The 14,573-nt window shown below is 46.2% G+C and overlaps 1 protein-coding gene and 1 pseudogene across 6 annotated transcripts in view; one reads left to right on the forward strand and one right to left on the reverse strand.

Moving 5' to 3' along the window:
• LOC105471838 (E3 SUMO-protein ligase RanBP2) overlaps positions 1-6,176 on the reverse strand; it is a 70,385-nt gene extending 64,209 nt beyond the window's left edge. For 5 of the 6 annotated variants that reach the window (XM_071077136.1, XM_011724591.3, XM_011724590.3 and 2 more), the window contains exon 1: positions 5,983-6,176. In XM_071077136.1, coding sequence (XP_070933237.1) covers positions 5,983-6,054 — 72 coding nt within the window. In that variant the 5' untranslated portion in view covers positions 6,055-6,176. The remainder of the gene's footprint in view (positions 1-5,982) is intronic. The other variant, XM_011724588.3, reaches the window with a different exon arrangement.
• Positions 6,177-6,190: 14 nt separating this feature from the next.
• LOC105471837 (large ribosomal subunit protein uL16-like) lies at positions 6,191-13,793 on the forward strand (annotated as a pseudogene).
• The last annotated feature ends 780 nt before the right edge of the window (positions 13,794-14,573 follow it).

Below are 14,573 nucleotides of genomic sequence, written 5' to 3' on the forward strand. Positions count from 1 at the left end.
CAACAGGAACAGTCAGACCCTAAGAGACACCACATCATCTCTATCTTGCACAGTCAAATGGATTCCTCTACCCCTAAAATCCTCCAAAAAAGCTGCTGTTCTCAGCAAACCCATCTGATCAGATCCAAATCTGTGAAGTTCCAACAAGGGTGAAGGCAGTGATTATATAGGACAATGAAGAAAAGTCTAGGCCGGGCGCGGTGGCTCACGCCTGTAATCCCAGCACTTTGGGAGGCCGAGACGGGCGGATCACAAGGTCAGGAGATAGAGACCATCCTGGCTAACACGGCGAAACCCCGTCTCTACTAAAAACACAAAAAATTAGCCAGGCGAGGTGGCGGCGCCTGTGGTCCCAGCTACTCAGGAGGCTGAGGCAGGAGAATGGCGGGAACCCGGGAGGCGGAGCTTGCAGTGAGCTGAGATCGCGCCACTGCACTCCAGCCTGGGCGACAGAGCGAGACTCCGTCTCAAAAAAAAAAAAAAAAAAAAAAAAGGAAAGTCTATATAGTGAACCATGAGTTCCCCAATCTACTTCCCCTGGAACATAACGGTAAATCTCTCAAAAGGCAGAACAAAAAGAGGAGGAGGCTGGGTGCGGTGGCTCACACCTGTAATCCCAGCACTTTGGGAGGCCAAGGTGGGCAGATCACGAGGTCAGGAGATCAAGACCATCCTGGATAACAAGGTGAAACCCCGTCACTACTAAAAATACAAAAAAATTAGCCAGGTGCGGTGGCAGGCGCCTGTAGTCCCAGCTACTTGGGAGGCAGAGGCAAGAGAATGGCGTGAACCTGGGAGGTGGAGCTTGCAGTGAGCTGAGATTGCACACTGCACTCCAGCCTGGGTAACAGAGCGAGACTCCGTCTCAAAAAAGAAAAAGAAAAAAAAAAAAAAGGAGGAGAATAAGAGAAAAATTAGAGAAACTCCAACTTTCAGGTAAACATCATTAAAAAAAAGGTAAGAAATGGTCAAAGAAATAATACAAGAAATGTTACAGAACTGAAAGAAATGAGTTTCCCAATTGAAAGGACACTTCCAGAAAACCTTTAAGTTACCAAGAACAAGAATCTCATGGGACTTCTAACAGAACTTCTAGAAAATGGAGCAATGATCTCAAAATCGAGAAAAAAATTATTTCAAGCTCAGAATTCGATAACCAAATGATCAACTAAATTAAGTAAAGATGTTTTGCAGGCATACCATTAGTTTCAAGACCAGCCTGACCAACATGGTGAAATCCCATCTCTACTAAAAAGAAAACAATTAGCCGGGCATGGTAGCGCACACCTGTAATCCCGCTATTCAGGAGGCTGAGGCAGGAGAATCCCTTGAACCCGGGAGGAGGAGGCTGCAGTGAGCCGAGACCACCCCACTGCACTCCAGTCTAGGCAATAGAGCAAGACTCCGTATCAAAAAAAAAAAAAAAAAAAAAACACACACAACAAAACAAAAACCTCTCATCCACTTTTCCTCAAAGCAAGTGAGGCTATGCTACACCAAAACAAAGAAAGTAAATCAAGAGGACACGAGATACAAGAAATAAAGTGTCTAACTCAGAAAAGAGGTGAAGGGACTTCTCAAGCTGATGACAAAGGGAAGTCCCAAGAGCACAGCTGTATAGTAAAGAGGAAGAAAAACCAGTCCGGGTTGGAGGAGTCTGTTAGTAAGGGTATCTTAGGTAGAAAGACAATCAATCAAGCAATGTTTTAAGCTGAAATTGATGGGATTATGTGACCAGTATGACCACATTTGAGGGTTTAAATTGCTGAGTTCAAGTAAACAAGGAGTAACACAACATAAACAAACCAAAAAATAAAGCAATTATTCAGTCCAGGAAAAACAAAACTGCATAACAGGGGCAATTCAAATGCAAAAATATTTACCTTATGATATTTATATAAATGTGAAATATTCATTTAAACAAAAACTGCAATAACAGTACTGAAAGAATGAGGGGCAAACCAAAGTGTCTGAGGACAGTTTGGGAGGAGCATAGTAGAAAGTCAGTAGAAAATGTCTAAAATGGGGCTGGGCACGGTGGCTCACACCTGTAATCCCAGCACTTTGGGAGGCCGAGGTGGGCGGATTACGAGGTCAGGAGATCAAGACCATCCTGGCTAACACGGTGACACCCCGTCTCTACTGAAAATACAAAAAAAATTAGCTGGGCATTGCGGCAGGTGCCTGTAGTCCCAGCTACTCGGGAGGCTGAGGCAGGAGAACGGCATGAACCCGGGAGGTGGAGTTTGCAGTGAGCCAAGATCGTGCCACCGCACTCCAGCCTGGGCAATAGAGCGAGACTCTGCCCCAAAAAAGAAAAAAAAGAAAATGTCCAAAATGGGAGACAGGGAATTAAAAATAACAAAAGTATATATGTGTGTTGCTCAGAAGTATGAAGTATAGATGTAAAGGGCAGAAAAAACAACTAACAGCTGTCAAAGGCGCCTGCTTGTAGTCCTAGGTACTCAGGAAACAGAGGTAGGAAGATCATTTATGCCCAAAAATTTGATGCCAGCCTGGGCAACACAGCAAGAGCCTATTCTAAAAAAAAAATAATAATAATAATAATAATAATAAGAGCTGTCAAGTAGCCTTTGAGAAGTAGGAAGCAGCTGCAGAAGAAGAAACCAACTTGACAGAACCTAGAAAAACTAAACAGAAGCCATATGGAAAAAGAAAAACTAGAGAAAGAATTATATATTTTTTTTAATTTTTTTTTTTTTTTTTTTGAGACAAGAGTCTTGCTCTGTCACACAGGCTGGAGTGCAGTGGCGCAATCTCTGCTCACCGCAACGTCCGCCTCCAGGGTTCAAGCAATTCTCCTGTCTCAGCCTCCCAAGTAGCTGGGACTACAGGCGCCTGCCACCACGCCCGGCTAATTTTTGTTATTTTTAATAGAGACGGATTTTCACCATATTGGTCAGGCTGGTCTCTCGGCCTCCGAAAGTGCTTGAATTACAGGCGAATAATATTTTTAAGAAGGGCAAAAGCACGTGAGGAGAGTAGAAAAATGGCAAAACAAAGAGGAGACTAACAAATGAAAGCACAATGGAAGACTAGAAAGATAAGATACACAGACACATCATCACACTCCAAAACTCAGACATTCTAGAAAGCATGGTCAGTTCACAGATGGCCAGCCTCTGCCAAACTGGGGGAGAATATTAACCTCTTTATATTCTTCACAGACACTGCCTCTTCTCCCTCCATTCTTTACCTTCTATCCAAGCGCACTGTTTTGTCATTTCACTCAAACCTAACTTTATAGAATAGCTTCACATGTTCCAAAGTTACTCACTAGCTAATCCATATTCCACTGAAATCCCCCAAATTCTAATGTAAATGACTTTCAATTTGTTTGGGGGAAAAAAAATATTCTTTAAGTGTAAAGAGAGAAGTGGTCATAACAATGAATCCTCAAAATTTTGCCACCACTCCACTTTATTTAATGGAAAAGTTATGTAGTTGAAAGAACATTCTAACTTCTGTCTAGACCAGTGGTTTTTAATCTTTTGGAAGCCAAGGTCCCCCCTAAGAATCTCAGAAAGGCTCTAAGCTTGCTTTTTTTTTTTTTTAATCTTGTTTAAAAAAAAAAAATCAGGCTGAGCAGAGTGGCTCACACCTGTAATCTCAGCACCTGGGGCCAGGGCGGGAGGATCACTCGAGCCCAGGAGTTGGAGACCAGCCTGGGTAACATATAGTAAGACCCCGTCTCTACATTAAAGAAAAAAGTTAGCCGGGCATGGTGGTGCATGCCTGTAGCTGGCATGCCTGTAGTCTCAGCTACCCAGGAGGCTAAGGTGGGAGAATGGATTGAGTCCAGGACGTCAACGCTACAGTGAGCCATGATCCCGCCACAGCACTCCAGCCTGGGAGATAGAAAGAGACCTTGTCTCAAAAATAAAATAATGGCCGTTGCAGTGGCTCACGCCTGGAATCCCAACACTTTGGGAGGTGGAGGCAGGGAAATCACTTGAGCCCAGGAGTTCGAGAACAGCCTGGGCAACATGGTGAAATCCAGTCTCTACCAAAAATACAAAACAAAACAAAAAAAAAACAAGCCGGTGTGGTGGGTGCACCTGTGGTACCAACTACTCGGGAGACTGAGGTGGGAGGATCGCTTGAGCTGGGGAGGCGGAAGTTGCAGTGAGTCGAGATAGCGCCACTGCATCCAGCTGGGTGACAAGAGTGAGACCCCACCTCAAAAAAAAAAAAACCCATAAAAATTAAAGTCTTTAATTTCAGGAGTTACTGGAACCCTCAATAAGGTCTGTTTTAGACTCTATCACCACGTTCATATTTATGACTACGCCAGCAGTTTGAAATTACAATGTACAAGTAGGTATCTATTCCTCCTCTCTGGAGGAACAGGCTGTAACTTACTCCACTGTTCCCAAGAGAAACTAAATCAGAACCACTGCCAAAATTCTGCTGCACTTCCTATTTGACCCTGAACAGGTATCTTTAATCTCTACAGGTCTCAATATCCACAGGGCTGCTGGAAGCACAAAATAAGATAACCTACACTTAGTTACGATAAAAGACACAATTGTGCTGCTATTATAATCATGGTCATCCGTGAGTTTCCGTTTGTTTTTTTGGTTTTTTTGTTTTTAATTTTTATTTTTGATGGAGTCTCCCTCTGTCGCCCAGGCTGGAGAGCAGTGGCACGATATCGGCTCACTGGAACCTCCGCCTGCCAGGTTCAAGCGACTCTCCTGCCTCAGCCTCCGGAGTACCTGGGACTACGAGCGTGCGCCACCACGCCCGGCTTTTTTTTTTTTTTTTTGGATTTTTAGTAGAGACGGTGTTTCAACATGTTAGCCAGGTTGGTCTCGAACTCCTGACCTCAGGCAATCCGCCCTCCTTGGACTCCCAAAGTGGTGGGATTACAGGCGTGAGCCACCAGGCCCCGCCAATATCCTTTTAACATCAACAATAAAAACAGTGACTTGTAGCTAACATTCAGTGCTATGTATCAAGCACAACCCTAAATGTTTAAAACGGATCCTATCAAATTCTATCAATGTTACAACTCCACCTATGGATGGAAAGTGTAACTGGCCCCAAATACCCAGCTTATGAACGACAGGGCTGATTATTCAAGCCAAAGCAAACTGACTCAACATTCTGTGCACATCCACCTTTAATAGCTTCTTCCGTCACTCTTTAGATCCAATTGCTAAAGTCTTATTGAATCCAAAACAGATCACATTATTTACCTATAAAGAGGAAAAATATCCTAAGAACATTTGTGGAAAAAAAAGGTTAAAAATTGTAAGCCATACTAACGATTTATAAGAAATTTATATATATATATATTTTTTTTTTTAAAGCAAAAGCACCTACCAAACTGTTCTGGGGGTGGGGGAGGTGAGTATGAGGAGTGGAGCTGGACCCTTATAAAGGGACAGCGACAAACATCACATACTCAAAACAAGGGGACTTCGCGTGTCATTTGCGCCGTCGGGCCGTTGCAAACGTTCGCGCTGAGATCCCTACGTTGTCACTCGTCACAGCCGCCAAAGCGCACCCGGGAGCTGCGTCAGTCCCCACTGGGTTCCCCCAGGCCAAGGAGGTACGACCTCCGCCGCAACACGTAAAATGTCCGGGGGATGGAAAGAATCCCGCCGACATAGCACCCGGGTGCCCAAGCCCCCCGAGAACTAGGCCGCGCGGGTACTACGCGGCGCGCGACCGGCCAGAAAGCCCGGGCCAGGGCGGGCCCACGAGCGAGGACCGTCGGGAACAGGCCGGGAGAAAGAGGAAGCGCCGGCGCCAACGGTCTCCCGCCCACAGCGGTCCCCCCAGGGCTCTCCCTGCGCTTGCCAGCGCCACGCCGCCCACAGGACCGCGCTAGCCGGCCGGCGCCTCAACAGTGCGCGCCAGGGAGCAGCGCCCGTCGGGAGCCATGACGCCCGAGCCTCGCGAGGCCGCCGCCCGGCCAGGTCGAAGCCGTCGGTCTCTTCGAGATCCACTCACCTCTCGAGGCGACGGGGCGGAGCCCTGCACCGAGGCGATGTACCGCTCCACGTCGGCCTTGCTGCGCCTCATCGCGCCGCCAACCTGGCTCCCGAGGCGCGGGAGACCAGCGCTCAGCCCCGCAGCAGTCGCAACTTCCAAGAGGAAAGCGCCTGCAAACCAGTGACGCAGCGACGTCGCCGGCGGAGGACCATCCCGACGAACTTGCGTACTGCGTCAGCACTGTGCGCCACGTTGGCGACGTCGGCGCTAGAGCTGCACACAGCCGGGCTCTTGGTAGCTCCCTGGGTTCTGAGCGGTGTCTTGGGAAGCCGGGATCAGATTTCGGCCCCCGCGTCCACAGCGTGGGCGTAGATTTCCAGCAGATAACAATTTGCGTGATGGGCTCTTAAGCGTTTTGGTCGCTTGTTCTAAATTATAAGTGCGCCACGCATTGGAAGAAAAAAGCACTCAGGCCAAGTTGGTGAGCGTGTAAATTGGAACAACGTTTCTGGAGATGACTGGTTAAATACGTTGCATCGGACGTGTGAATACTAAAGTATACATTTTAAAATTCGTATTTATTAAAAGAAATGAGGGCCGGGCGTTGTGACTCACGCCTGTAATCCCAGCACTTTGGGAGGCCGAGGCGGCCGGATCATGAGGTCAGGAAATCGAGACCATCCTGGTTAACCCAGTGAAACCCCATCTCTACTAAAAATACAAAAAAAAAAAAAAAAAAAAAAAAAAATCAGCGGGACGGGGTCGCACGCACCTGTAGTCCCAGCTACTCGGGAGGCTGAGGCTGGAGAATCGCTTGAACCTGGGAGGCGGAGGTTGCAGTGAGCAGAGATTGCGCCACTGCCCTCCGCTTGGGCGACAAAGCGAGACTCCGTCTGAATTTAAAAAAAAAAAAAAAAAAAATTTAGAATTGCATAATGAAAAAGTAGGCCACAAATACTAAAGTTGGACAATTACAATTTTTTAAAGTCATCCCTTGGCGGGGGATTGGTTCCAGAACCACCGGTTTATGCCAAAACCCACGCATTCCGCTGGGCGCGGTGGCTCACGCCTGTAATCCCAGCACTTTGGGAGGCTGAGGCAGGCGGATCACCTGAGATCAGGAGTTCGAGACCAGCCTGGCCAACATGGCGAAAGCCCGTTTCTACTAAAAATGCAAAAAAAAAAAAAAAAAAAAAATTACCTGGGCATGGAGGTGGGCACCTGTAATCCCAGCTACTCGGGAGGCTGAGGCACGAGAATCGCTTGAAACTGAGAGGTGGAAGTTGCAGTGAGCTGAGGTCGCGCCACTGTACTCCAGCCTGGGCGAGAGTAAGACTTCCTCTTAAAAACAACAACAACAAAAAAAAATCCGCGGATTTTCAAATCCCGCAGTCAGTGCTGAGGATGGAACTCTCAGAGGAAAAGTCGGACCTCTCTATATGCCGGCCCCTCGAATACTGTATTTTCTGTCGGCTTATAAGTGGACCCAGGCAGTTCAAACCCATGTTATTCCAGGTTCAACCGTGTATATAGGAATAACCATTCGCCCCACAGAGTGGCTCAAGCCCGTAGCCCCAGCACTTTGGGAGGTCGACGCGGGAGGACCCCTCCAGTCCAGGACTTCCAGGTTACAATGAACTATGATAGCGCCGCTGCATTCCATCCTGGGCACCAGAGTGAGACCCTTGTCTCAGGAAAAAAAAAAAAAAAAGAAAAGAAAAGGAATAGCGCCCCAAATGTATATATATTTCACTAGCAGAATAACAGGGCATACCAAAATTTAACGGTAATAATGTCAAGATTTTGAACCATCTGTGTCTTCCAAATCTTCAAAAATGTCTATTTTGGGAATTTGGATGTTAAACTCTTACTTTTAAAACAAGATTTAACAAAATGTTTTTAATAGTGAGAACCTTTTACATTTTAAAAGATCACATTTGTGTAAACATTACGGTCTTAATTATGCGGGCAAATATCAAATGCGTTGACATTTTTAACTGGAAATTTAGGCTATTTTGGTTGTGGATAAATTTTTATCCTGTTTGTTTTTCCTTTTTTTTTTTTTTTTTTTTTTTGAGACAGAGTCTTGCTGTGTCCCCCAGGCTGGAGTGCAGTGGCGCGATCTCGGCTCACTGCAAGCTCCGCCTCCCGGATTCACGCCATTCTCCTGCCTCAGCCTCCTGAGTAGCTGGGACTACAGGCGCCCACTACCGCGCCCGGCTAATTTTTTGTATTTTTAGTAGAGACGGTGTTTCATTGTGGTCTCGATCTCCTGACCTTGTGATCCGCCCGCCTCGGCCTCCCAAAGTGCTAGGATTACAGGCGTGAGCCACCGCGCCCGGCCTGTTTTTCCATATTTTCTAAATTTTGTATAATGAACAAGTATTGCCTTTCTAAAAAAAGGAAAAACAGCATTTTGTTTTGTTTTGTTTCAACCATACTGGATGTGAATAAAAGAAAAGAAAAAGATGATTCTGAGCTTACCAGTGTGTGTGACCCACATTAACAGAAATGACATGTAAAGAAAATCTAGTTTGGAGTGGAAAATCCTATTTTAGGTAGTTGATTTCTTTCACTTGAGGTACCATTTATATATCCATGTGGGATAGGCTAGTAGGAAGATGAAATGGTAGGACAAAGATCCTGATGGAAGCCAGTAGTCGTGGCACAGTTCGGAGGCCCAGCTACTCCAAAGGCAGAGGGGGAGAAATCCCTTTAGCCCGGGAGTTGGAGACTGCGATTAGTTATGTTCATGCCTTTGCACTCCAGCCTCTGGAAGAGAATGAAATTCCTATCTCTAAAACGAAAAGAGGGCTAGGCACAATGGCTCACACCTGTAATCCCAGCACGCTGGGAGGCCCAGATGGGCGGATTGCTTGAGGCCAGGAGTTCAAGACCAGCCTGGCCAACATGGTGAAACCCCATCTCTACTAAAAATGCAAAAATTAACTGGGTGTGGTGGTGCATGCCTGTAATCCCAGCTTCTTTGGATGACTGAGGCACTGGAATTGCTTGAACCTGGGAGGTTGCAGTGAGCTGAGATTGTGCCAATGCACTCCAGCCTGGGCAACAGAGCAGACTCTGTCTCAAAAAATAACAATAATAATATTTAATTAATTTTAAAATAAAAACAAAAAGAGAAGATCTGATGGAATTAGAAGTCATAAACCTTGGCTGGGCACAGTGGCTCACGCCTGTAATCCCAGCAATTTGGGAGGCCAAGGTGGGCGGATCACGAAGTCAGGAGATTGAGACCACCCTGGCTAACACGCTGAAAACCCGTCTCCACTAAAATACAAAAAATTTTCTGGGCATGGTGGCGGGCGCCTGTAGTCCCAGCTACTCAGGAGGCTAAGGCAGGAGAATGGTGTGAGCCCGGGAGGCGGAGCTTGCAGTGAGTTGAGATGGTGCCACTGCACTCCAGCCTGGGCGACAGAGCGAGAAAAAAAAAAAAGTAATAAACCTCAGGTGATAGGTGAAACCACGAATTTGCCTTTGAAAACTGTGTTGGTAACAATAGCCATAGCTAACAAGTACTTGCTGTGTTCCAAAGCTCTTTTTTTTCTTTAGCACTTCACTTGTATTAACTAATTTCGTTCTTCCAACAACTTTGTACGGGTACTGTTATTATCCTCGGTTTTTACAGATAAGAAAACCAAAAGACAGCCAGGCACCATGGCTCATGCCTGTAATCCAAAACTTTGGGAGGCTGAGATGGGAGGATCACTTGAGCCCAGTAGTTCAAGACCAGCCTGGGCAACATAGCAACACCCTGTGCTTACAAACAAAAAGAAATTAAAAACTAGCCAGGCATGGTGATGCATGCCAGTAGTCCCAGCTATTTGGGAGACTGAAGCAGGAGGATCTCTTGAGGCTAGGTGTTGGAGGCTGCAGTGAGCTATGTTCACCTCACTACATTCCAGCTTAGGTGACAGAGAAAGACCCTGTCTCCAAAAAAAAAAAAAAAAAAAAAGGAAACCAAGAGAATGAGCACTGAAGCAACTTGCCCAAACACACTCACCTTGTAAAAATGGTATCGTTAATCCATTTACATTGAATGTATTGAAAAGGAGTGCCCAAAGAGAGAATCTTCTTTTTTGTTGTTGTTTTTTTTTTTGTTTTTTTTTTTCCTTGAGACAGTGTTTTGTTCTGTGGCCCAGGCTGGACTGCAGTGGCGTAGTCTCGGCTCACTGCAACCTCTGCCTCCCAGGTTCAAGCAATTCTTGTGCCTCAGCCTCCTGAGTAGCTGAGATTACAGGTACGTGCCACCACACCCAGCTAATTGTTTTATTCTTTGTAGAGATGGGGTTTCACCATGTTGGACAGGCTGGTCTTGAACTCCTGGCCTCCAGTGATCCATCTGCATTGGCCTCCCAAAGTGCTCGGATACAGGTGCCCAGCATCCACCGTGCCCAGCATCCAAAGAGAGAATCTTCTTGAGGAACTCAAAAGACTTTTATCTTTTGGACAAGCAGTTCATATTTCTGCATTAATTAGGGATTTTCACATTTTACTTCATTTTACACTACTTTTTTGTTGTTGTTGTTCAGTGGTATGACATTTTCACCAAGGCACTGAAAATTCCATTTGCACTAATGTCCAATGTCATATATTCCTACCATGTTGCAAATATAGTTCATTTGCCCAGCTTTATTGAGGTATAATTCACAAATAAAAATTATATATATTTACTAGGTACAACATGATGTTTTGCTATCCAAGCATACCTCATGTAATTGCACTACATTTTATTGTACTTCACAGATACTATGTTTTTTACAAATTGAAAGTTTGTGCCCACCCTGTGTCAAACAAATCTTTCGGCATCATTTTTCTTTTTTGAGACAGAGTCTCACTCTGCCGCCCAGGCTGGAGTATAGTGACACGATCTCAGCTCACTGCAACCTCCTGTGGCAGGCCAGGTCTCACCAATGCAGGCTTCCATAACAACTCTTTCAGTAATGACTGAGTGATTAAATTAAATATTAAAAGCCAGTGCCCTTATAGAAAGGCTGGGATATAACAAAAGGCCATCGAAACGTTTGCCTAGGCTTTTCCTGGGCCTTAAAGCATGAGAAAATAACGAAGGAATTCTTTTTTTTTTTTTTTTTTTTTTGAGATGGAGTCTTGCTGTGTCACCCAGGTAGAGTGCAGTGGCGGGATCTTGGCTCACTGCAACCTCTGCCTCCCAGGTTCAAGCAGGAGACAGGAGAGGAGAACCTGGGAGGTTCTCCTGTCTCAGCCTCCTGAGTAGCTGGGATTACAGGCGTGCGTCACCACGCCTGGCTAATTTTTTTAATTTTAGTAGAGACAGGCTTTCACCATGTTGGCCAGGCTGGTCTTGATCTCTTGACCTCATGATCCACCCGTGTCAGCTTCCCAAAGTGTTGGGATTACAGGCATGAGCCACCGCATTCAGCCCATAAGGAAGAAGTTCTTAACAGGACCCATTTAGGATTAAACAAGTTTTATTGTGGGTCTGAAGAAACTCCCCAGGTCTCCACAGACAAGTTTACTGGGAGTCTGAAAGAACTTCCCAAACCTCCATGATTTAGCGGAAGCCAAGATAAGGGTAATCACCGGGCACCAAGGCAGAGCTTGCGGTGAGCCGAGATTGTGCCGCTGCACTCCAGCCTGGGGAACAGAGCAAGATTCCATCTCAAAAAAAAAATCACCCCAGCATCTAGATCCATTAGATTAAGTGAATTTACTGAGGCTCCAGAGGAAGGTCTTTAGGACTCAGACCTTAGTTATAGATTAAAAGAAGTGAATCACTTATGTCTTTAGATGAATGGGCACTTACACGTAGACATATAGCTTAGAAGGTATATAAGCTCTGGAAAACTTTGTAATTTTGAGTGGGTCTGGTGATAATTTCCAGGCCTTCTCCCTGTAACTGGTTGCAGAAATAAAAACTCTCTTTCTCCCCAGTTCCTCTGCATCTCGTTATTGGGCCATGAGAAACAGCAGCCCGACCCTCAGTTTGGTCAGGGAACAGTCCATCTCCCAGGTTCAAGTGATTCTCCTGCCTCAGCTTCCCTCGTAGCTGGGATTACAGGTATGTGCCACCACGCCTAGCTAAATTTTTTTGTATTTTTAGTAGAAATGGGGTTTCACCATGTTGGCCAGGCTGGTCTCCAACTCCTGACCTCAAACGATCTGCCCGCCTCAGCGTCCCAAAGTGTTGGGATTACAGGCATGAGCCACTGCACTGGCCTCAGCACCATTTTTCCAACAGCACGTACTCACCTCGTGTCTCTGCATCCCATTTTGGTAATTCTCACAATATTTCAAATTTTTTCTTTAGTATAATATCTGTTATGCTGATCTGTGATCGGTGATTTTTGATGTTACTTATTGTAATTGTTTTGGGGTACCACAAGCCATGCTCATACAAGACAGCAAACTTAATTGATGAATGTGTGTGTTGCATCTGACTGCTTCACCGACCCGCCATTCCCAGTCTCTCTCCCTCTCCTCGGAGCTCCCTGTTCACCTAGACACAACAATACTGAAATCAGGGCCCTTAAGAACCCTATAATGCCTTCTGTGTGTTTACATGAAAGGAAGAGTTGCATGTCGCTCACTTTAAATCAAAGCTAGAAATGGTTAAGCTTAGTGAGGAAGGCATATCAGAAGCCAAGATAAGCCAAAATCATTTTCCAGAAAAATGATTCCTTTCAAATTCTGCTGCTCATTGACAATGCACCTAGTTACTCAAGAGCTCTGACGGAGATGTACAAGTAGATTAATGTTTACCTGCCAGCTAACGCTATGTCCATTCTGCAGCCCATGGATCAAGGAGTAATCTTGACTTTTAAGCTTTTTTTTTTTTTTTTGAGATGGAGTTTTGCTCTTGTCAACCAGCTGGAGGCCAGTGGCGCAATTTTGGCTCACTGCAACCTCTGCCTCCCAGGTTCAAGCGATTCTCCTGCCTCAGCCTCCCAAGTAGCTGGGATTACAGGCGCTGGCCACCATGCCCGGCTAATTTTTGTCTTTTTTTTAGTAGAGATGGGTTTCACCATGTTTGGCCAGGCTGGTCTCAAACTCCTGACCTCCGGTTTAAGTTTTATTATTTAAGAAATGCATTGCTCTTTCTCTTAAGCACGCCACTGAAGATCCTGGTGTCACCATGGGCCACCGCCCCGTCCGTTGTTACCGGTATTGTAAGAACAAGCCGTACCCAAAGCCTCGCTTCTGCCGAGGTGTCCCTGATACCAACATTCTCATCTTTGACCTGGGGCGGAAGAAGGCAAAAGTGGATGAGTTTCCACTCTGTGGCCACATGGTGTCAGGTGAATATGGGCAGCACTCCTCTGAAGACCTGGAGGCTGCCTGAATTTGTGCCAATACTTACACGGTAGAAAGTTGTGGCAAAGACGGCTTTCATATCCCAGTGCAGCTCCACCCCTTCCACGTCATCCGCATCAACAAGATGTTGTCCTGTGCTGGGGCTGACAGGCTCCCCACAGGTATGCAAAGTGCCTTTGGAAAGCCCCAGGGCATGGTGGCCAGGGTCACATTGGCCAAGTTATCACGTCCATCCGCACCAAGCTGCAGAACAAGGAGCATGCGAATGAGGCCCTGCACTGGGCCAAGTTCAAGTTCCCTGGCGGACAGAAGATCCACATCTCAAAGAAGTGAGAGCTTCATCAAGTTCAATGCGGATGAATTTGAAGACACGGTGACTGAGAAGCGGCTCATCCCAGATGGATGGTGGGTCAAGTACGTCCCTAGTTGTGGTCCTCTGGGCAAGTGGCAGGCCCTGCACTCATGAGGGCTTCCACTGTGCTGCCCCCTCTTAATACTCACCAATAAATCCTACTTCCTGTCCACCTTAAGTTTTTTTTTAAACAATGCATTTAGTAATGTTACAGCTGCCATAGGTGGTGATTCCTCTGGTGGATCTGATCAAAGTAAATCTGGAAAAGATTCACCATTCTAGGTGGCATTTAAAACATTCATGAATAGGCCAGGGGCGGTGGCTCATGCCTGTAATCCCAGCACTTTGGGAGACTGAAGTGGGCGAATCACCTGAGGTCAGGAGTTCAAGACCAGCCTGATGAAACCCTGTCTCTACTGAAAATACAAAAATTAGCTGGGCATGGTGGCGTTTGCCTGTAATCTCAGCTACTCAGGAGGGTGAGGCAGGAAAATCGCATGAATGCGGGAGGCAGAGGTTGCAGTGAGCTTAGATCACGCCACTACACCCCAGCCTGGGTGATAGCAGGCATGCACCACCATGCCTGGCTAATTTTGGTATTTTTAGTAGAGACGGAGATTCATCATGGTGGCCAGGCTGGTCTCAAACTCCTGACCTCAGGTGATCTGCCCACCTCAGCCTCCCAAAGTGCTGGGATTACAGGTGTGAGCTGCGGCACCTGCCCTGTGTTTTGGTTATTAATGCCTTGTCAGATAGATAGTTTGCAGATAATTTCTCCCCTTCTATGGGTTGTCCGCTCACTTTGTTGATGTTTTCCTTTGGGGTGCAGGAGCTTTTTAACTTAACGTGATCCCATTTGTCCGTTTTTGCTTTGCTTGCCTGTGCTTTTGAGGTATTACTCAGGAAATCTTTGCCCGGACCAATGTCCTGAAGACTTCTCCCAATA

Source organism: Macaca nemestrina, chromosome 13, assembly GCF_043159975.1.
Source record: "Macaca nemestrina isolate mMacNem1 chromosome 13, mMacNem.hap1, whole genome shotgun sequence".
Taxonomy (NCBI): Eukaryota; Metazoa; Chordata; class Mammalia; order Primates; family Cercopithecidae; genus Macaca; species Macaca nemestrina.